Source organism: Citrus sinensis, chromosome 5 (assembly GCF_022201045.2).
Source record: "Citrus sinensis cultivar Valencia sweet orange chromosome 5, DVS_A1.0, whole genome shotgun sequence".
NCBI classification, from domain to species: Eukaryota; Viridiplantae; Streptophyta; class Magnoliopsida; order Sapindales; family Rutaceae; genus Citrus; species Citrus sinensis.
Genome location: NC_068560.1, coordinates 1,381,490 through 1,403,431, shown reverse-complemented (window position 1 = coordinate 1,403,431; position 21,942 = coordinate 1,381,490). Strand labels below are relative to the sequence as shown.

At 33.2% G+C, this 21,942-nt stretch overlaps 2 protein-coding genes and 1 long non-coding RNA gene across 4 annotated transcripts; all 3 read right to left on the bottom strand.

The window, feature by feature from the left end:
* Positions 1-4,606: 4,606 nt before the first annotated feature.
* On the bottom strand, positions 4,607-7,698 carry LOC102626266 (uncharacterized). 2 transcript variants are annotated; one of them, XR_003063631.2, is made up of 5 exons: positions 7,399-7,698; positions 6,719-6,895; positions 5,918-6,471; positions 5,599-5,708; positions 4,607-5,004 (listed from the first exon to the last, which is right to left on the bottom strand). XR_003063631.2 is itself a non-coding variant. In XM_006470122.4 (5 exons), exons 1-4 carry the CDS (start codon positions 7,531-7,533, stop codon positions 5,622-5,624), a joined length of 843 nt encoding a protein of 280 aa, XP_006470185.2. In that variant the 5' UTR covers positions 7,534-7,698; the 3' UTR covers positions 4,607-5,004; positions 5,599-5,621. The 2 variants fall into 2 exon arrangements, 1 of the variants encoding a protein (XP_006470185.2); XM_006470122.4 differs by having other exon boundaries at positions 6,028-6,471.
* A 2,436-nt stretch (positions 7,699-10,134) lies between these two features.
* On the bottom strand, positions 10,135-21,717 carry LOC102609842 (uncharacterized). Its single transcript, XM_052442828.1, is given in 10 exon segments — positions 10,135-10,480; positions 15,757-15,929; positions 16,083-16,193; positions 16,784-16,843; positions 16,919-17,045; positions 18,016-18,083; positions 18,751-18,813; positions 19,420-19,471; positions 19,679-20,364; positions 21,520-21,717. Coding segments are annotated over 10 exon segments (1,842 nt in total). The 3' UTR covers positions 10,135-10,176.
* Positions 12,233-13,475, bottom strand: LOC112498357 (uncharacterized). Its single transcript, XR_008055127.1, has 3 exons — positions 13,369-13,475; positions 13,187-13,258; positions 12,233-12,650 (listed from the first exon to the last, which is right to left on the bottom strand). It is a non-coding gene; the product is annotated as an uncharacterized LOC112498357 (long non-coding RNA).
* Positions 21,718-21,942: the final 225 nt, after the last annotated feature.

Sequence of the window (21,942 nt, the reverse complement as noted above, 5' to 3'; positions counted from 1 at the left end):
TTCTTGTAATGGATATTGTTATTTTCAAAGTACAACTTTAAAGCATTTGGTAAATAGTTATAATTATAGTTTAAGAGAGAGTTGAGATAATTTTATCTCATGGTCGTATAAAGAAAAATCATATTACTTACTAGTTTTTATAAAATTTTTATTTATGTCGTATTTATCAAACACTGTAAACCATAATTTCATAGTGAAAGCTTTCATGTCATAGTAATTGTGGCTTAAAGCACCACAATAGGTAGTAGCAAAATGAAGGACCTGTTTGGTACTGCTTTAGGGCAATTGAGTGGCTTTAATGTTACCACAACAAAGCATTTGATAAACACTTGTAGCTGTGGCTTTTAACTCAAATTGAATTTATCTCATAGTTATTTGAAGAAAAACTTATACTAACACCTCCATTAGCTTTGTGAAAGCACTTCAATATCAAACAAAATTGAAGTCTTCATTTATTGAGCTTGATGTGTTTTAATTATTAATGTTTCTGGCAACTTTACATGAGATCACATCATAGCTTGATGCATAGTCATTATAATATACAATTTATATGGGCGTGCGTGTGTCTGTGTCTGTGTATATATATAACCATAAGTTTCATTAATACAATCAAAACATTTATTGAATATTTATAATTGGGAGTGAGTGCTACTACTTAACTGGTAAAATTTTGTGGAGTGATCCAAATTAAAGGTTTGATCTCACTTACGTGAGTGATGAGACTTAAGAGGATTAGATTATTACAAAAAATATAATTTATTTTTAATTTCATGAAATTACCAATTGTGAATTAAACTTATGTTAAAGCTTAAAACAGTTGTGCTTGAAAATTATTACAAAAAATATAATTTATTTCTAATTTCATGAAATTACCAATTGTGAATTAAACTTATGTCAAATCAATTAGCCATTGTTGTTTTGCTTGGAAAATAAAATAAAATCCAGAGAATATATACGAGTTCTCATGAAAATGACTAATCTTGAAGGCTAGGGAAGAGAGACTCAAAGAGGCTTGAGAAGTCTTTAAGTCAAGTCGTGTTTGAAAATTATTTAGTAAGAAATCGACAAATCATGGACATTATTGCCCGCCACATTAGGTTAAATTGGCAATATATATATATATATATATACAGTGGTTCTCTCACGCGGACACCCGCAACCTCAAAAATATGTGGACACTCACTTTTCGACCGTTGGATCCCATCAACGGCTGAATTAAGTCGTGATGTAAAGGCGTTCCTGGCATTTTCTGCGTGTGGGCCCGTCTTCAAAACTTTGGAAAAAAATTATCTTTTATTTAATGGGGACCACGTGAATATAAAAACACAATATACTAGTTTTAAATTTCTCTCTCTTCTCCCAACTCCATCTTCCAACACCCAAGAAGCCGAATCGTTGGATCATCTTCATCATCAACGGCAACGTGGCCGGAGATGACGCGTCCAACATGTTACTCTTCTAATTTTCCTCAGCTGTGGCTTAAATGCCTCATTTTGCTCCTCTTTCAAGAACTTTCAAGTTTCTTAAGAATGTCCTGGCCTGTGTTTTTTCTTCTTCAATTTCCGCTATTTTTGTTTTTTTTTTTTGGAGAAAATCTTCTGTTAGAGATACCTTTAAGCTTGATTATTTAGATGGGTCGTTAAGTCTTTTTTTTCAATTGGTAACTTACTGAAGCGTGTTTTCCTTCTTTTGCTTCATCTTCTTCGATTGGAAGGATAATTTTGATGATGGAAAGATGGAGAAGCAAAAATGGTGATGATGATGACTGTTTATTGATCTTTGAGAAAGTTAGTTTTGGTGGCAAAAGAAAAAGGAAAGGAATTTAAAAAATCTACATTCAAAATTCATCTGTGCGTGAGTGAGAGTACTGCCAAATCTCGTTGGGTCTTGGGTGTGGGGAGATGGAAGTGGGAGAAGAGAAAAATAAAAATAATAATATAGTATAGTGTACTTATAAAAAAAAAAAAATATATATATATATATATATAGTATATTGTATTTTTATATTGAGTAGTTTTTAGTTGGTCCCATTGAAAAAAAGAAATGATTTTTTTTTTAAGTTTTGAAGACCGGGCCCACAGACAGAAAATGTCAGTAGTTGTCTTTACTTTACAACTTAATTCAGCCGTTGATGGGATCCAACGGCCGAACGTGAGTGCCCGCATATTTTGAAGTAATGGGCGTCCGCGTAAAAGAACCACTGTGTGTGTGTATATAGGCAATGGGGTGGGGTAGGATGGGGGAGGCGAAGCCTATTAAAATTTTATTTGAGGATGGGATAGGAAATTCTCATAAAGAGAATGATTTATTCTCTTTATTTTATTTTTTATTTACTTATTTTATAGTAAGTATGGATAAATGATTTTAATAAATTAAAAATAAAAATAAAATTATTAGCACATTATAAAATATTTAAATTGTTAAAAAATCTCCAAAAGGTCTAAATAATATTTTGAAATAATATCAAAATTAAAAAATGTTTGAACATAGCAGTATCTTGAGAGAGAAAATAAAACATAATAATATTTTAGGATAAAATAAAAATTATAATATATGATTTTCTTCTAGTTGTAACCTATTTTTATTAGATAAAAATAAAAAGAAAATTTATTAACCAACATTTTAAGTGATAAAACAAAAATTATTGAATAGAGATGGCAAAATCCTCTACGGGTTTGAGGCCCCATGGAGCCCCATCCTAAATGGGGAAAATTTTGAATAATTTTTGGAGAATGGGGTGGGGAGTGGGAAAAAATAATCTCCAAATTCTTAACGAGGTGAGGTTTGGTTTTGTACTTCCCATCCCACCCCGACCCCAATCCCCATTATATATAAATATGTTTTTAATTCTTATTTAATAATTTTTATTTTATCAACTATAATGTTAATTAATAATTTTTTTAATTTTTTATGTAATATAAACATGATATGAATAAAAGATAATCCTATAATATAATTTTTTTTCAACTCTAAAACATTGTTATGTTTTTTTTCTCTTTTAAGGTATTGCTCTTTTCAGATATTTTTTAGTTTTGATCGCATTTTAAGATATTGTTTCAAACTTTTAGAGTTTTTTTTAAAATAATTTAAATACTTTATAATATGGTAATGATTTTATTTTAAGTTTTTAATTTTTAATTTACTGAAATCGTATATTTATACATACTATAAAATAGACAAATGGGGAATGGAGTGGAAATAGGAAAATCATTCCTCACATAGGGATTCACCATCTACACCCACTAAATTTATTAGGGAATGAGGTAGAGAATGGAAACAAAAGTTTTTAATGGGGTGGGGAATGGGGTAGGTCTCCCTACCCCCACCCCACCCTATTGTCATCCCTATTATTGAACAAAATGTAAAAAGAATTCATATTTAATGGGGATTGGGGTGGGATAGGGAGTACAGAACCAAATCTCACCCAATTAAGAATTTGAAGATTATTTTTCCTTACTCTATTATCTAAAAATTATTCAGAATTCACTCCATTTGGGGTAGGGACCCATGAGGTTAAAAATTTGTGGAGGATTTTTTTATCACTATATATATAGAGAGAGAGAGAGAGAGAGAGAGAGAGGCAAATTTTGGCCTAAAATTAACAAAAAAAAGAAATATTTTTAAAATAATCTCAACTAGATGAAACAATTAATTAATTTTTATTAAAAAAATTATTTTATGCATTTTCATGTTCATGTTTTTTAAGATAATAATTTTGTTTAATTATTACATTTTAATTCATATATCAATTTTTTTTTTCGAAAAAGCATACAGTATAAGGTATTGGTCCATGTAAATATATTTTCATGTAATCATGAGATCAACAAATTAATATCTTGTTTTTGTTCAACAAAGAATAAAAAAATGTAAGGAATAAGTTGAAATTAAGAAGTATTAAAATTAGTTGCAAAAAAAAAAGGCTACGAGAGTTCTAGCTGCTCGTAGGCTAGCTCTTTGAATTACTCTTGATCATCAAAACGAGAGTGATTGCTTCCCAAATTATTTCTGCCAAAACTGAAATTTACTCGCATTTCAGGATTCTCCCTGGCTTACTTGGTACAGTACGCAAAATATTCAAATAATAGATAGCAATGTGTTGTGATAGATATGCGGGTATCCACCTAAATCACCCAGATCAATGCAATCACTTGTGATGGGCAAATTTGATCTGCACATAGTGCTCACATCGCTTGGTACTATTGGAACAGAAGCATAAGCAAGAGATTGGTTTGTTAAGTAGCTAGAGTCCTTTTTTTAGTAAGGGCACCTACATTTTTTAAAATTTAGATTCGAAACTTTATAATGTTTTAAAAGGTTTTTTATAATCTTGTAAAATAATTTCTCAATAATTTAAAATATTATAAAATTCCGAATCCACAAATCCACATTTTAAAATATAAATACAAACATCCGCAGGCTGCAATAATTATAAGTAGCACAATGATAAAAATCACATATTATGCTACAAGCTACATCACAGGCCGATCACTTGCGTGAGCTTCCCACCACCTGCACACTCATCACACACCACCTGATTCGGTTATAAAAAGATGGGTGGCCTCCGTTTGTAGTAGTACACTTTCCAATTAACGGAATTAGAATTCAATTACAAGAATTCATTTGGTTAATATCATACAACACCTTGTCTTTACATTATCTATATACAAACGACCAATGTGCCCCCAAGACCAATGTGACCATTTATACATTCTCAATCGGAGTAATTATGTACACAATCGACCTTAAGATAATCTTGATTACATATAAATATCTACCTTATGATCTTTATGCACTATTCTGATCGAATGACTATAAAGCTATCAGGGAAAATATACCGTGGAACACAGTTATTTTGAAGGATAGTTTCCAAGAAAAATAACACAATTATGAATTTGATAACTGCAGAAATATGTTAGTTATATAAATCTCTACATAGTGGGGGCCGCTAATCTAACTTGTTGGTAAAATTTTGAAGTGGAAAACGATAGTTCCGGAGTTCAAACCCTGCACATAAAATATGGGGGAAATTTAGTTGCAGTTATGTTAAATAATAGTAATAATAATGATAATAATAAAATCACTTTTTTAAAAAATTCATATCACTTAGTGTACCGTTACCAAAACAATTAATTGGCACATCAAAAGTTTCTTCTGTGACCCAATCAAAACAGTTTCATTTATTCTTATTGGCATAATACAAGTTTCATGAATTTCAGGAATCACAATAACTTAACACCATCACTTAACCCCTCAGCGTGCTGTACAAATCAAAAGTTATTCAGAGTAATCGGAATTACACCTATGGCCAAAACTTGGACCCAATGTGCTTTTATAATCAAAATTGAAACCTATAATTATAGTCAGCTTGAAATCTGAATCAAATGAGCAAAGGGGGACAGATGCCTCCTCTAGACTCTAAGCATGAAACAATAATCAAATTTTCAGACTCCTAAAATAAGCTCTTGAAACATTACTCACAAACCCATCTATTAACATATATAAATTTTTCCGGCACTAAAACTTAAAAAAGAGAATTTGTGTAAATAGAATGAGAGAAAGAGCAAGCCTGAAGACAGAGTGAAGAACAAACATACGAACCTCATCTCTTAGAATCATCTTCATTAGTCATGAGAGGTCACCATCACCAGCATAGGCATGCTGCCGTTTGTTTCCGCATCCTCATTGCTAGTATTATTTGGCATATGAACCTAAAAAGACACAAATTATCAAAGATTTGATATCTGTACTCATTTGGCCATACATAAAGGATTTCTAAATCTACAGAGGCCCCTAGCATTATACATACAAATTATTAAAGCAATCTTTTAGAGACCTCATATGACTAAATTATTGACCCACACAATGCAATCTCACAATCTTTATATTTCCTTCTTTCCACAATATTGCAAAAGCTTACCGTCTCATGTAATTTTCTTTATAGTTGTAGGAATTCATAGTCATAGAGGTGATAAGTATGCGACTTCACCAAGTGCAGCTTCATTATTACAATTATGTTCACAAGCATACCTGACTATCAACAGCTGGGGCCGTATGCATGCTGGGATGGCCTGATGAATCAGAAACTTCCACATCATATTTGAAAGTAAACACAGCAGCAACTATAGCAAAGACTAGTGGGAAAACAGGTGTATTAAACCTGTTCTTGATACCCAATTCTGCCAGAATAAAATAAATGAGCGTAACAATCAACTGAACCAAAGAGAAAGATATTTCCAGTGCCATATGCAGTTTCTTCTGTGAATCCATTCCAGTGCCAGTTCTGGTTCTTCTCAGGGTCCAAGTATTCGTACCCATAATAACAGCAAAACCAAATGCTGACAATAGAAATGCAGCAAGAAGGTCGTCCCTCTTACTTTTCCCAAATATATCCAGTAAAAATGATGCTGTCTCCAACACAACATAAAACACAGCAAGTGCACGTTTCCCATCTTTACCAAATAGCTCACAAATCTGTAATATACAAAGAATCCAATTAGACATCCCAATCAATGAAATTGTTTAGTCATTCATTACGTGAAAAATTTCAAGCTCAGAGATTCGAGGCCAATTGTATGCAAAACTTTGATATTCTTAGTTCTTACCTCGATATAGCCAAATCCAAACAGGAAAATGGATACTCGAGCAATATTCAAATATCAAAAGAGCATATTTTCAAAATTAAGTGAGGAATAGAAGTTTCGGTATCAATTATCATTACATGGCCATTGACGGTGGATCCACCAACATCAGCGGGTTCATGAAATCTTCTATCTTCAGTGACAGGCACAGCCACACTGTATGCATTTGGTGGCGCATCTTCAATTGGATACAGATCCAAATTTTCAGTAAAGTGAAGTACAGCTTTCAGAGCAACACACACAACTCTAGCTTTTTCCTGTAACAAACAGACAGCCCTTAGTTCGGTATTGTAAATTCCATTTCTTAATCATTCCGTACTATTAATCTTTACTGTTCACACTGCATTTAAAATTCTTGAGTGTTGATTCTAAGAATTTCCCATTAGGCATTAGCCCCAATGAAATTAGGCAAACAACTATATAAGTAATACTAAATTACTACTAATTAGTAATTGGGGAAAATAACATGAATTCCGATTTTTTTTTTTGCATTTTTCTTTCCTATCTCTTCTTCGAAAAGCATAAAGAATACGTGATAGAATTTCAAAACTTTCATATTCAATTTGGCGATGCATTAAGTAAACTTTGGGTTTCATATCAAATCAAGAGTTACCGATTCAGTTCCACCGCTAATGCAGGGTCTACTGACCGGTCTTGAATTAGATTGAAAAGCCCGAGAGAGAATCGAATTCATCGTAAGCTAACCTAAATTAAATTGAATCATAAGTAACCAATAAAGAAAAAAAAAAGGAATATGGACCAGTAATTTGGGATCGTTAGCCTCAGACTCGTCATTCTTGATGAGGTCGGCGATCGTACGGAAGCTCTTGAGGTCGAGGATCCTACGGATTCTGGCGAGCCAGAAGATTGCAATGCCGGCAGATCTCCATCCCATTTCTTTCCCCACTCAGCTGTTTGGATTTTTTGTCTCTTTTTTTGTGATTATGCCAAGACTAGTAAGCGTCGGTACACTCTGACACACATTTATCTTGTCCTTGTGTCCGTTTAGGCAACTGGCTCGCTGTTGCTCTTTATATGTTGACATGTGTCGCTGTTGCTCTTTCTTCCTTCGAATCACATAAAGTAACGGGGAGCTTGCTGGTGAATCAAACTCATCAGTCTTAAAACGGCAGCGTTTTAGTGTGCCATGCCCATGGGCATTAAAAATTTAAAATTAAATTTAAAATTTAATATAAGCTCAAAACGGCAGTATCGCTATGTTGTTTAAACAAAACTTTAAGTGATGCACGTGATGGCCATGTGATCAAGCTTAAGCCAGTTCGGTAAAACCGTTACTCTACGTGTCAACATTCTGTACATTTTGGGTTGCTGGTTTGTTGCTCTGGTAGCTATAAAACTGACTGGTGTAACAGTTTTGATTCACAATTGTGTGTAAACAAGTTAAGAGAGAGATTAGAGAATAGATGGAAATTATTCTCTGTAGTCTCCTGAGTAAGCCGTGTAAAGATCCTCCATTGTTGTTCAATAAAAACTCTCCATAAAGCTTCTCCCGTGGACGTAGGTTGTGCCATTCTTGGTGCAAATGAACCACGTTATCGTTCTTTGTGTTGGTTGTGATTGTTTCTGTTCTTTTCAGATTTCTTGATTCTTAGTTTTAAAGAAGATAATTCTTGTGTTAATTGATTCTTTCTGGATTTAGTCTTCTCTTTGAACAACTTGTTAAAAGTTGATCAAAAGATCCTGAAAAAAATGATTGTTTCTTGCAAAGCTGTTAGCAGGTTCAATCACTTCAAGTAACTTTCTTCTCTCTTTTTTTTTTTCCCCATCAAAAATTAAACTTTCATCTCATTATCAATAAAATATTTAGTTACATGTTTTACCCACCATTTTCATTGAAATTACATTCAAAATGCTAGCATTATCCTTTGTTTTGTTACTTAATTGCCCTTAACTTCTCCAAAAAGACCAAAACACTAGCTTTCCAGTTTGCGCCTTCTTCCACTTCCAAACGCACAAAAGTTTATGGGCATTCGTGGATGAAAGTTTTAATTTGAAATTATCATCTCAACAGCGGCCGAGGAGGAGTTGTTTAGAGAAGCTACATTTTAGTAAATTCCTTTTACCTTTCCTTTATAAAAATAGCCTTTTATCATGTAATTTAAATTACATGAGGTTTTTGTTTTATTATTAGGAAAATTACCACTTTAAATTTATTCTGCCATAAAAAAATAACAATAGAGATTCTCATTCTCTGCATCTATCTCAACAGTGAAATTCCCCACCTACAAAAAATTCAAACACAAATCAAGTGGATCTGTACACTTCAATTGCGGACAAATTACCGTTTTTAAAACATTATTTTTCATTCTCAATTATTATTTAAAAAAAAACCATTTTTTATCCCTCCATTTTCATTTTCTCAAAAGCCAAAGATGCTGATATTTCATTTTGCTTCTTCATATGAACAGTTCTTATTTAGGCAAAGAACAAAAGAAGTAATACTAGATTGCCAAAATGACCAAAACACCAGCTTCCAGCCTTCCACCTTCTTCCCCTTTCAAACGCACAAAAGGTACTGAGCATGCTTAGAGGAAAGTTCTTATTTGAAATTATCATCTCAATTAGCGGCCAACAAGGAATTATTTAGAGAAGCTACATTTTAGTAAATTCCTTTAATTTTTCCCTTACAAAATAGCATTTTATCATGTAATTTAAATTACTTTATGTTCCTATTTTATTATTAAGAAGATTATTAATCATCCACTTAATCTATCCTGTTATAAAAAATATTATAAAAAATTAAATTTATTTAATTTTACGATGCATTTTAACAATTAATTGTTTCCAATTGCAGCCAAATCTCTCCGCTTTTCTTCATCTACCAATCCCAAATAGTAGAAATTTACTACTATTTCTACATTTTCCATTTTTCTGTTTTAGAAAATTTATTTTTAAAAAATGCTACCAAGACATTTTCCTTTCCATTTTTAAAATTACTGTTTTAAAAACACTATTTCCATTCTCAATTATTATTTTCAAAAAAACACCATTGTTTATTACTCCATTTTCATTTTCACAGTAGCCAAAGATGCTGATATTTTCACCATTGTTTAGAAAATAATATTTCATTTTAACGTGGTTCGATTATGCATAAAATGCACAATCTACATCTACGGGAGAAGCCACAGAAAAAGCTTTATTGATGATTCGAAATGGATTTTACAGAGATAATACAGAGAAAGGTACAGGGAACAAGAAGAATCTCTCTCACTTTCTTGGAATTCTCTGGAAAGCTCACAAAATCACACACAATCTGCTTCAACAATCAGCCTCTATATATCCAGTTATGAAAACCCAGATTGTACAGCCTTTGGACACGTGTGTAACGGCTTTATAACGAATTTGATTCCTTCCTCACATGCTGTCTCACGTGCTGCACTTAAGCTTGCCCAAAACGACTGAAAACAACGCCGTTTCTTCCATAAGACAAACGACGCGCGATTGCACGTGATCTATGAGTGAAAACACCACTTACTCAAACCGCTACCGTTTTGGAGCTTTGAGTTTTGAATTCATTTCACTCCAGTCCACACTTACAAAATACAGAACAGATAACACAAGCTCTAACAGAATTACTCCTAATGGATATAGAACCAAACGACACATCAACCATGTCAACATGTAGGTTAACCTCAAAGCAAACCAGTATAAAAAGCAAAGTGGCCAGATCTAATGCGAATCTCTCAAGGTTTGTCCAGTTATCAACAGGAAGGAGTTGCTTTAAAACATCTAGAGGCACTTGTTTATTCCTTTCATATTGTGAATTAGGATCGCCAAGGCAGCCACTGGATACATCAGAATCTTGCTCCTCTCCCCATAAGCTTTACAGTGAAGTTGCAAACCCAAATGGATATTTTATAAATGTATTTAAAAATTACTTTCAGTATGTCCATGATATTAAATCCAAACAAGAAATCAAACCCAGAACTATACAGGTTGCATTTAATTGTCTAATTTGGTGATGCTGCTAGACTACCTCTAAGATATACATAAACGTACCCCAAAGGATGATCAGACGCTTTCAAGACTGTATGATGTTATAACGAGGAGAAGGAAGTTACCTAGTAGTTTGCAGTGGCCTCTTTACAAATGGATGCTCCATTAGTTGTGCTGCAGAAGGGCGATCGTTTGGGTTAACATATAAGCATTTAAGAATAAAATCCCGGGCATCTCTCGATAATGAGTTGGGAACTGGTGGAAGTTCACCCCTGCCTATCCTGAATAATGCTTGCATCTGCCAACACACAAAATCAAGTGCTTTTAGGATGGTTAACAATTTTCAACTAGATTTCCGAGACTTGGCTTCTCGAGAGTTGAAGATTTAAATTTCCTGATAATTCAAGGGACACTAAGTTGGCGAGAGCTTTAATATTTCTAATGGTATTTGACCAGAAAATAAAGAATCAGAAAGATCTAGATAAGATAACCTCAACAGGTTGATGATTTTTTGTGGGACTAATTCGGAAGAAATGTATAGACCCAGTTTAAGGCAATTAAAGTTGTGAAACTAATTTTTCGATGTATATTAATCATTTATAATAAAATTTTGGTTCCACAGTACAAGATGTTCCTTGCGTATCTATTTTGCCATAGAATCCATTTTGGTTCATTGAATGGTGTTTATGTCTATGTAAGTATGTAACATTTTTTTTGCTTCAAGTATCCATGTAACCATTTTCAAAATCAAATGAATCTATGTGATTAATTTAATAAGAAAATAAATCTTTTTACGATAATATATTTTATAACTTAACTATTTTTGATATTTTTATATCAAGCACATGTATACCATAGAATGTATCCTGAAAAATTATAGTGATTGTCTTCTACTCATTGAATCTAAAATCTTAAGGGCCCGTTTAGTATTGTTTTTGAATCTGTATTTTCTGAGAATAAAAATGAAAATGAAAATAGTGTTTTGCAGTTGCTGTATTTCGAATTTAAGTATGCGTCTGGTATTATTTTCTGTATCCTGTATTTTAAAACTGAAAACAGTAATATGCGTTCAGTAGACACAATTGAAAATGATAAAAACTGAGAATATGTGTTTGGTAATACTTTTTTCAAAAACAGTTTTTACTATTAAGCATTTACATCATATTTATACTTATAAAATAATTATTTAGCTAATACATACACAAATACAACATAATAATTTAAAACAAAATTATTATAAAAAATTTACATGATGATAAAGTTTTAGAATTAACATTAATTAAAAAAAATTACATTGTCATTGTTTTTACATCATAATTAAGATATATATTACAACACATGATTTAAACAAAATAATTATAAAAAAAAACATGATAGACATTATACATTACGTATGTAATCATGTCACATAGAAGCTGCAATTCTATCTCTTGTAGCACTCATCTCGGTGACACTTGCTGGAGATAAATCAATATTAGTAAGTGGCCTACTAGTGTCTCCTTCTTCGTTGGTAACCAAATCTTACACATCAAAGTCCCCAAATAACCTATCATTATTCTTCATTGAATACACGTAAATTAAGCAAAGTTTAAATAACCCAAGTATTATATCCACATTCCCAAATACTATTGCAAACTATCATTGTTAAGTTATAAATGCATGCTCCCCAATCAAAAGGCTAGCTAAATAACAAACAGTAAATTCTTGTCACCATTTACATCCTTCAATGCAGCAAATTTCTCAAGTTGATTTGTTGGAGATGAAGGAACTAACAAAATGTAAATTCCTTGATCAATGCCACCAGCTTTTACTTTCCATGAAACCAATGTCATAGGCTTTGGATCATCAGCTTTTACAAATGTCACGTCTGGCTCCTTACAGCAAGTTTCATCTAACTTCAGTTTCCCAATCCAAAGTCCATAGTCCTGAGCATTTGCAACTATTTCAAGCAAATATTGTTTCAAGCATTTGCACAAGCAAATTTCACAAGCATCGGCTTTTACAAATCTTCGGTTTGAATAGTTCAGTCTCTTCAATTTGCTTCAATACTTGTTTCTGAAATACCAAACACGAAGCCTAAATATTAGAAAATAGAGATTTAATTGTATAAATCTTGATAATTAACAAGCTTTAATTACTTTCTCTATTTTACTTAAGAAAACACTGGCATATTCTTGTCTCCAAAACTTAGCAACACACTTGACCAAGTCTTTAAATCAAAGGACACTGATTTAAGTAGAACAAAGTGCAAAGTTTCAGCACCCTTTACATCCTTCAATTTCAAAGCAGGACATTATAAATGCAAAGAAAACATGAAGTTTAGACAATCTGTGTGCAGCCAAAAGGCTAGCTAACATTTCAAAATCAACCAAGAATGCCACCAAAATTCAATAACATATTTCCATAGCTTTCTCTTCTGATAGAATAATTGAAAAATTCCAACATATATGATGATGATATAGGTCCACCGAGATTAAAGCTATCATGTAAATTAGGTAAACCCAACCCAAATGAGATATAAAATAATCCAAAACCCAAATCACCATGACTAAAATAATTCAAAATCTAATTAAAAAAAATTAATAATTTACCTTGATACTCTGCTACAATTGTGTGATGAAGCTCCAATGAAGGATTTATCAATGGAGTCCGGAGGCTGCAGCCTAGATTTATACGGCAAAGCTGAACAGGTTTAGCGTGCAGGCAGCAAAGACGAAGTACGGCGACGGTATTCTGCGGGCATTTACTCAAATAAAAAAAATCAGGAACTCACAATAGTAGAGACGGAGCTGACAGAGCAGTAGCAGTTGAGGCAGTCGAGACGGAGCAGCGACGGTGGCGGAGATGGAGCAATAACAGTGGCCCCATGAAGCGGCGGCGCCGACCAGTACAACAGCCGTTTTGGGCACATCCAGAGAGAGTAACCATTGTGAGTAGATCGCGAGAGAGAGTCGAAGAGATAAAGCACACCGAGAGAGAGTAAACGCTGTGAGTAGATCGGGAGAGAGAGTTGAAGAGATAAGCCCGAAGAGATAAGGATGAAGAGAGAGTCACTGGAGTTTGTTTTTTAATCTGTTTTTTAGTTTAGTTTTGGAATATGGCGATAACATGTTAAACACGTTCTCACTTTGATAGTTATAAAAGTGAATCTCAAATTATTTATTTTATAATTTGATTTTTGAAATCCAGCCACCGAACACGTACTAACTTAAATTTAGAAAAGGAAAATGAAAACAAGACCTCTAAAATGATACCGAACGGGCCCTAATGTTTCAAGTGTTGCGTTAGGCTCGATCACCGGTGATAACTAAGATGGTGCTGGAAATCCCAACCCTTGCAAGGCCTTTAGTTACTAAAGGAGTTTGCTAAATTTTTTTATATCATCACACAAAGAATTGAGATTACTCCATAAGTAAGTAACCAATTATTTCACATAACTATACCTTAATGCCTGTATGTGCTGAGTTGGCATTGTGGATTTGGTTATATGCCTCTTAAATGGAGTCTAAGGCTTTGTTTGGTATAATTTTTTTTAGTAGAATTTTTGTTAGTAGAGCTCTTACAAGTGAACGTTTTAACAAAAAAATTTAATTGTTTAGTTGTTAATGATTGCTTTTGTTAATAATTGTAAAATCAATTTAATATGTAAATTATTTCACGTCATATTATGAAAGAAATCAAATAAGATTATAAAATAAGTAAAGGATATTTAGACATGTTAATATTTTTTTTAAAAAAATTAACCTCTATTCCCAAAAAAATGAAAATTTAAGCTTTTACTAGTATAGACAAAATAATTTATTTAGTTTCAAAAACTCTACTTAAAAAAAAAACAACATTAAAAAATTTAAAAAGAGCTTATGAGATTGAATAACTATTTATATTTATTAGATAAAACATACTAAACAAAAAAAAAAAACAATATTTTTTGTTTCCAGTTGCGGCCAAATCTCTCAACCTTTTTCATCTACCAATCCCAAATAGTAGAAATTCACTACTATTTCTACGTTTTCCATTTTTCTGTTTTAGAAAATTTATTCTAAAAAATGCTACCAAAGCATTTTCCTTTCCATTTTTAAAATTACTGTTTTAAAAACATTATTTTCATTCTCAACTATTATTTTCAAAAAACACCATTTTTATTACTCCATTTTCATTTTCAGAAAAGCCAAAGATGCTGATATTTCATTTGCTTCGTCATATGAACAGATCCTCAGCGTACGCATAAAGACATATGCTGACAGAATTTACCTTTGAGCCATAAAATGCAACATATGAATTTTACAAATACTGATTTTTTTACTTCTGAAAAAGAGTTCTTTACACCAAATTGATGCCAAGCACTCTGCCCAGAAAGGAAAATCCTAACAGAAAAAACCTAGCCCACATGAAGGGAAGGAAACCTAGCAATTTAAATGCCACTGATCCGTCTGCAGGGGTTCCATAAGCAATGATAGAATGTGTGCGCCATCTCAGCTTCTCAGATGTTGCACCATAAGCAGTTGTGTCCGGTGCATATTCACCAAGAACGCACCATCTCTGTTTTCAGTGCCAAGAATTGCCTTGCAGGTAGATTCAACAGCAAAAAGATGCTTAGTGTTGTACTAACAGTTGCAAACAAAGGACACGCAAACAGAAGACACATACAAAATAAAGAACTGATAACACAAGCTCTAAGAGAATTATTCCCAATGGATATAGAACCAAATGATACCACAACCATGTCAACATGTAGGTTAACCTCAAAGCAAACCAGTATAAAAAGCAAAGTGGCCAGATCTAATGCGAATCTCTCAAGGTTTGTCCAGTTATCAACAGGAAGGAGTTGCATTAAAACATCTAGAGGCACTTGTTCATTCCCTTCATACTATGAATTGGGATCGCCAAGGCAGCCATTGGATGCCTCAGAATCTTGCTCCTCTCCCCATAAGCTTGGCAGTGAAGTTGCAAACCCAAATGGATATTTTATAAATGTATTTAACAACTATTTTCAGTATGTCCATGATATTAAATCCAAACAAGAAATAAACCTAGAACTACAGGTTGCAGTTAATTGTTTAATTTGGTGATGCTGCTAGACTACCTCTAAGATATACATAAACCCCAAAGGATGACCAGAAACTTTCAAGACTGTATGATGTTATAATGAGAAGGAAGTTACCTAGAAATTTGCAGTGGCCTCTTTACAAATGGATGCTCCATTAGTTGAGCTGCAGTAGGCCGATCATTTGGGTTAACTTGTAAGCATTTAAGAATAAAATCCCGGGCATCTCTCGATAATGAGTTGGGAACTGGAGGAAGTGCACCCCTGCCTATCCTGAATAATGCTTGCTTCTGCCAACACACAAAACTATGCAATAACTAAACAGCATATCAAAACTAATGCAACCTTTTATAAATCACAAACAAGAAAAAATCGGCATATAAATAAAGCATGGAAAATTATGAAAAGAAAATCAGTTTTAATATATGAAAATTTTTACTTACACCTTCCAAGTGAGAGTATGGAGGTCGATGGGTTATCATCTCCAACACAGTACACCCAAGGCTCCATATATCAGCAGTTAGCCCATAGCCGTCGTTCTTTAAATTCACAACCTAAAAAGCAAAACTAATTTTCTTAACCTGGAATGTCTAATACAAACATATTTGGTATGTGTCAATACGCGTTACTGAGAGTCAGTTTCCAGGTTTTTGGTGCTACGTACTGGGTGATATTTTGATAAATGTGTACAAATACCAACTATAGGACTAAAGTTATCTACATCTGAAATAAAGAGAGGTTTTCTCTCGTCAACTTCAAATGAAAGGGAGCAGACAATGTTTCAAAACTCAAACGAAAGAAGGTAGAGGATCTGATTTACAATCTTTAAAGCTATACAGAAGGCAAGCTACAGAAAAATGAAAAAAATAATAGAAACACAGTAGTGTCAAATTCAAAAGTTAACCTCCTAAAAACTGTGCCAAACATGTCAAGCTAAAAAGTTGCACTTAAGCTGTGTAAAAAGAAAAAATCAGATTTTATGTGTTTCAGAGCTCTCAAATTTGACAATGACCAAAAATCAATGGTTATAAACAATTAGATCAGCTGAACCTTGAGACCATGCAAATTCGGTTATAAATGATGGACATTCAGAAAACAGATCAGATTTTATCTATATAAATCAGACAACAACAGAAGAAGAAACCTCAGGGGCCATCTAGAATGGTGTTGCTTTGCAGGATTTCACATCATTCATTGTAGTTGCCTGAAAAGATCAAATATATTGCAGCAAATACAGTAGCATTCACAAGTTTTACAAAGAAGGGGAGAGATTAACTACCTTTGCCAACCCAAAATCCGCAAGTTTTACTGATCCACTAGCATCTACCAATATATTTGCACATTTGATATCCCTTGACAATGAGAAGAGACAAATTTTAAAAGAGATACGTATAACAGAAGCAACTTTTCAAGTGCCGTTGCCAAGTTCACCTGCCACAATTATAATAGACCAAAAAATAGACCAGCTATGTACCTGGCCTGGAAATCGATTTCATTTTTTCACTTTTAAAAGTAATTCACACAAGCTATTTATTCATCTCCACACGCTTCCTAACAATTTTCACAAGTCTGTAAACAATCAGTGAGCTATCTGAATGAGCATTTTTATAACATTTTGCTGAGAGAAGAATTTCTTACTCTCATCAACTGAGATTCACCTTGTCTCTAAATCGATCCCCAGTACATGCACTAAGAAGATATCAGATTATTATTCTGTTGAAACTTTGTAGCTGCTAAGTTATGATTAACACTTGCAAGATGATAACAGTTAAGCAGACTTTCCGTCAATTCCAAATAACAACCTCCATTATTGCTATCTTCTGTGTAACCTTGATTGGAAACAATATCCATGATTTGCAGCAACTGAGAATGTAATTGTCCTTGTGAGGGATTAAAACTATCAGCAAATGGTGATGATTGCAATTTTTTCTTCAAAATGCATATTCGACATGGTTAGCTGTTTACAAAACATCCTACCACATTAAATGCTCTTTCATTATTTCTATACTCTTTTACCTTTTTCTCTTTGCTTCTACCGATTTTATCAATCTTTCCTCTACAAAATCTCATGTCTAATACTATCAGGAAATTATAAACGAAGTCTCAGCAATAAAAATGCTTAATAATATGCATGTTTGTAGTCTAGTTTTAAAAATTGAGCTCCAAAAAGCTGCATTTTTGGAAAGAAAACAAATGTATAATAATCACATATTGCAGGCAAACAGCAAGGGAAAGAACTGATTTCCTACCTGCATTAACAATCATGAATGCTACAACTATTTGCACTGAAACATTACATTCTGGTCGTGAAGATATATTAAGCCATTCAGGATCTGCCTTGTGTATGAAGAGACTTGAGAATCCCTCAAGTGGTACCTTTGATAAAGATTTGCAAGTGAACCCTTTCTTACAAGCTCAAGGAAGATATAAAGCCTATTTTCATCCTGAAATCATTTGTTGACTTAGAATTAAAGAGCCAGAAATGAAAGAAGCACACCTAAACAACCAGATATAAAAGGACAATTTAATATAACAGAGACAAATTCCATAGAAATCCAAACACTTAGTTAATATGCCACACAAAGTGTGCAACAGGGCTGCATGTTTCTTCAAATTTAGGATTAATGGGAAGTTCCTTGTTCTTTTATGTACTTTAACAAATGAGATAGGTTTATATATATTGGGATGCCAGATAATAAAGGATTGCACAACTAAATATAGCTGGAATAAATTAAAGCTAGCAATAATAGAGTTCTGCGCAGGTATATAGATAGTTTGGAAACATTGGCGATTTAATTGTAGCGTAAAAATTTGATTCTCAAGTATATCCTGTCAAGCATGACTACTTAATTCAATTGGTTATGTTAATGATAAGGACAGTGACAGTATAATTTCACTTAAAAGAAAAAAGAAAGAAAAATTCAAATAGTGCTAAAGTTAATAACAAGAATTATAAAATACACAGTGCTTCAAATTCAAGCAAAATCATAGATGTTAGGGGTCTATAAATTTCATTACAAGCACACAGTTATGGCTCTCACTTCATAAATATTACTATGAGGAAATGAAAGGTTTAAAAAAAAAAAGGAAGCACCGAGGATAGATGCATACCTTGTCTGTGCCAAGATATTGAACTATGTTGTCATGTTCAAACCGACTCAAAAGAGAAATTTCCTGAGCCAATAAACAAATTAATAGAAAAAAATGTAGCTATTTAGAGGCAGAATAAAAATATGCAACTGCATGATTTGTAATTTAAAGCAGAGAAAAAGACTACAGAATAATATGTAATGGAGTTCCAGCAGGACAAGACTAATCATCCCACCTGCTCAAGTTGAAGAATGCTCTGCTTTCCCTAAGCTCCTTGATCCTGCAAAGAAACCTCCTTCACAGCAAAAAATAATCCATCACTGCAAACAAACCAGAAAGCATAAGAGAAGTTGCCCAAAAAAAAAAAAAAAAGTATATGCTCATGGACGTTTGCACATAAACATGCACATCAAAGATAGTAAACAAGGCCAAGTTAATCATCGTAAGTCTGACCACACAGACATAATCCTAACCACTTTCAGAATATGGACTCGTTGCAAAACAAATAAAATACACCTCAAAATCTTAGAAATATTTAGAAGTAAAAAGTAAAATAGTTGCAAAACTTCATTGTTTCAAGTAAGAATATGCAAAAGAACATTCAGTCTAGCTCGTCATCAAAAACAAAATTGAATTCATCTTGCGTGATTATCTTGAGAAATAAGACGAGTAGATTTACAAGTAGCATACCCAAAACCCCATTGAGTTCTCATCATGAAGTCTATCACTTTTCCTGTAGTATCTTTCAGAAAGCAGAAAAAGTATTCAACAAGTTCCTAGAAACTTCCTTCTAATCCGACATTGTACATCCTTTTAACTCATTAAAAACCTTCAGCAGGTACATATCAATAAGGCTATGTAACCAAATGGGTATTGAAATACAATCAGAACAATAAAACTCCTTTTCACAAGTTCCAAGAACATTAATACAGGAACAGATTTCACTTACTCAGTGAGGCCTTCATACACAGACCCAAATGACCCACTTCCCAAAAGCTCACCCTTTTGCCATGACATTATTCTTCTTCTAAATTTCCCATTCGGAGAGACATTATAAACCGGTTGCATTATTACGCTAATTGGATGATCTTTAAAATCGTCGTCGTCGTCGTTGTCGTCATCATCATGATCATGTGAAACGTATTCTACATCATTAAGACAATCTTGCATTCTTCTAACTTTGGCAGCCTCGGTCACAATGTATTTACGTAATGACATATAATATTGAAATTTATGTCGTACAAATGCGACCCCCAACAAAAGATTACTAAATATATTCCGCACGGATGAAAATGCTTTGAACACAAGATGACTGAGAAGATATACCCCAAAGGATGTTGCCTTCAATACAGTATAAGTTAATAAATTTCCTACCCGGAGGGAAAACACTGCATTCGTACATTTCATTAACTTTAACTCATGGCCTTTGATTATGGATCCCATGTCATCAACAAATTCTTGAAATCTTCTAGTTTGGGTTTTGTAACCTGATAGCACATCGTCAGGTGATCTAGTAAAATCAAGTGCAGCTTTTTGAAAATCATGTGGAATGTAGGTCGTGACGTATTCACTTGGTGCCACATCAAAAAACGGCAAAGCAGCTCTTTTAGCCCTAAATAAATCCCGTAGTTTTTCCTGTAACACAACAGACAGCCTTGAGATGGGTATACTAAATTTAATGTCAAAATCATTTTGTACCATTTATCAACCCAGATCCAGTTCACAATGCATTTAAATTCTTAAGGTACTGAAACTCTCTACATTACACCAATTTAACGAAAGGGTAGTGATACTATTACACAACCAATACGAAATCATCATTCGGGGTCAGAAGTGACAACGTTAATAACTAATCATCACATGATCATATAAGATAAAGACACACCATCCGGGATTTCAAAAAAAAAAAAAACTTTATCTGAAATTTGTAAGCGTCATTACATAGTTAAAGAAAATATAAGAGTTGAACTAACGAAAATATAAGAGTTGAAGTCACAAAGAGATGGTATGCTCGGCAGGATCCCTTCTTTTTCGTTGGTCTTCTCTCTCTCCTTTGGTCATCTCTTCAATTATTTTAATCCTATATCTCGATGTACTAATAGCGTCCGTTTGGAATTGAAGTTGGATAGCTGTAACTTAAAAGTTATAGTACTAAAGTGTTTGGTAAACACCAGTTATTATAGTTTAGAAATTTTGTTGATACGAATTTTAACTTATATAATAAAAAATCTATTATATCTCTAACAATTTTTTTAAAATTTATATTTGCTACATATTATTTATTTTTTTTTCATAATTAAACTTTTTTTCACAACAATTGTAGCTTAAAAATTACAGCATCTCAATCATAAATAGAACTTAACCTTGGTGTATTGAGTTGAGAAGAAAAAAAAAAGTGCAATCTTACTTTTTCCTGTAACACAACAGACAGCCTTGATTTGGGAATAATGAGTTCAATGTCAAAATGTACCATTTATCAATCCAGATTCAGTTCATATTATATTTAAATTCTGAAGGTACTGAAACTCTCTACATTACAACACATTTAATAAAATGGTGTTGATACTATTATACGACCACCGCAAAATCATTATTCGGATGAGAAGCGACGAGGCTTAATAAATAATCATCATCATATAAGATAAAGTCACACCATCTGAGATAAAAAATACTTTTTTATCCAAACTTTGTAAGCATATCATTATATAGTTAAAGAAAACATGAGAGTGGAAGTAACACCCTGTTTAAAACAAAAACTAATGAAGGTAGCGACTAAAAGAGGACCTATACTTGGCGCTTGTTATCCATGCCCTCCGCATGGTTGGTGAGATTGGCGACCAAAGGGAACCTTCTACGGCGGTTCTTGATGATAGCGCAGGCAGATCTCCATCGTTTCAAGGCTTCATCCGATGGTTGTACAGATCTCCATGGGTGCAGCACATCAAAATCTTCCGAGTTGAAAATATTCACCTGGAAGTTAGGAATCATCTCTGTTTTCGGTCAAAGAATTGCCTGATTGCTTGGTAGATTCAACAACAAAAAGATGTCTTGGCTTTGTACTAACAACACCACATGTGCCTCATCTCAAAGCTCTTGTTAAAAGTAAAAGCAACTGGCTTGGCCACAGCTGCAATTGATGATCTGCAACTTGACTTACTGTTTGAGAGAGATAAAAATGTTTAAGAAAATAGATTTGCCAAGTTATGGTGTATT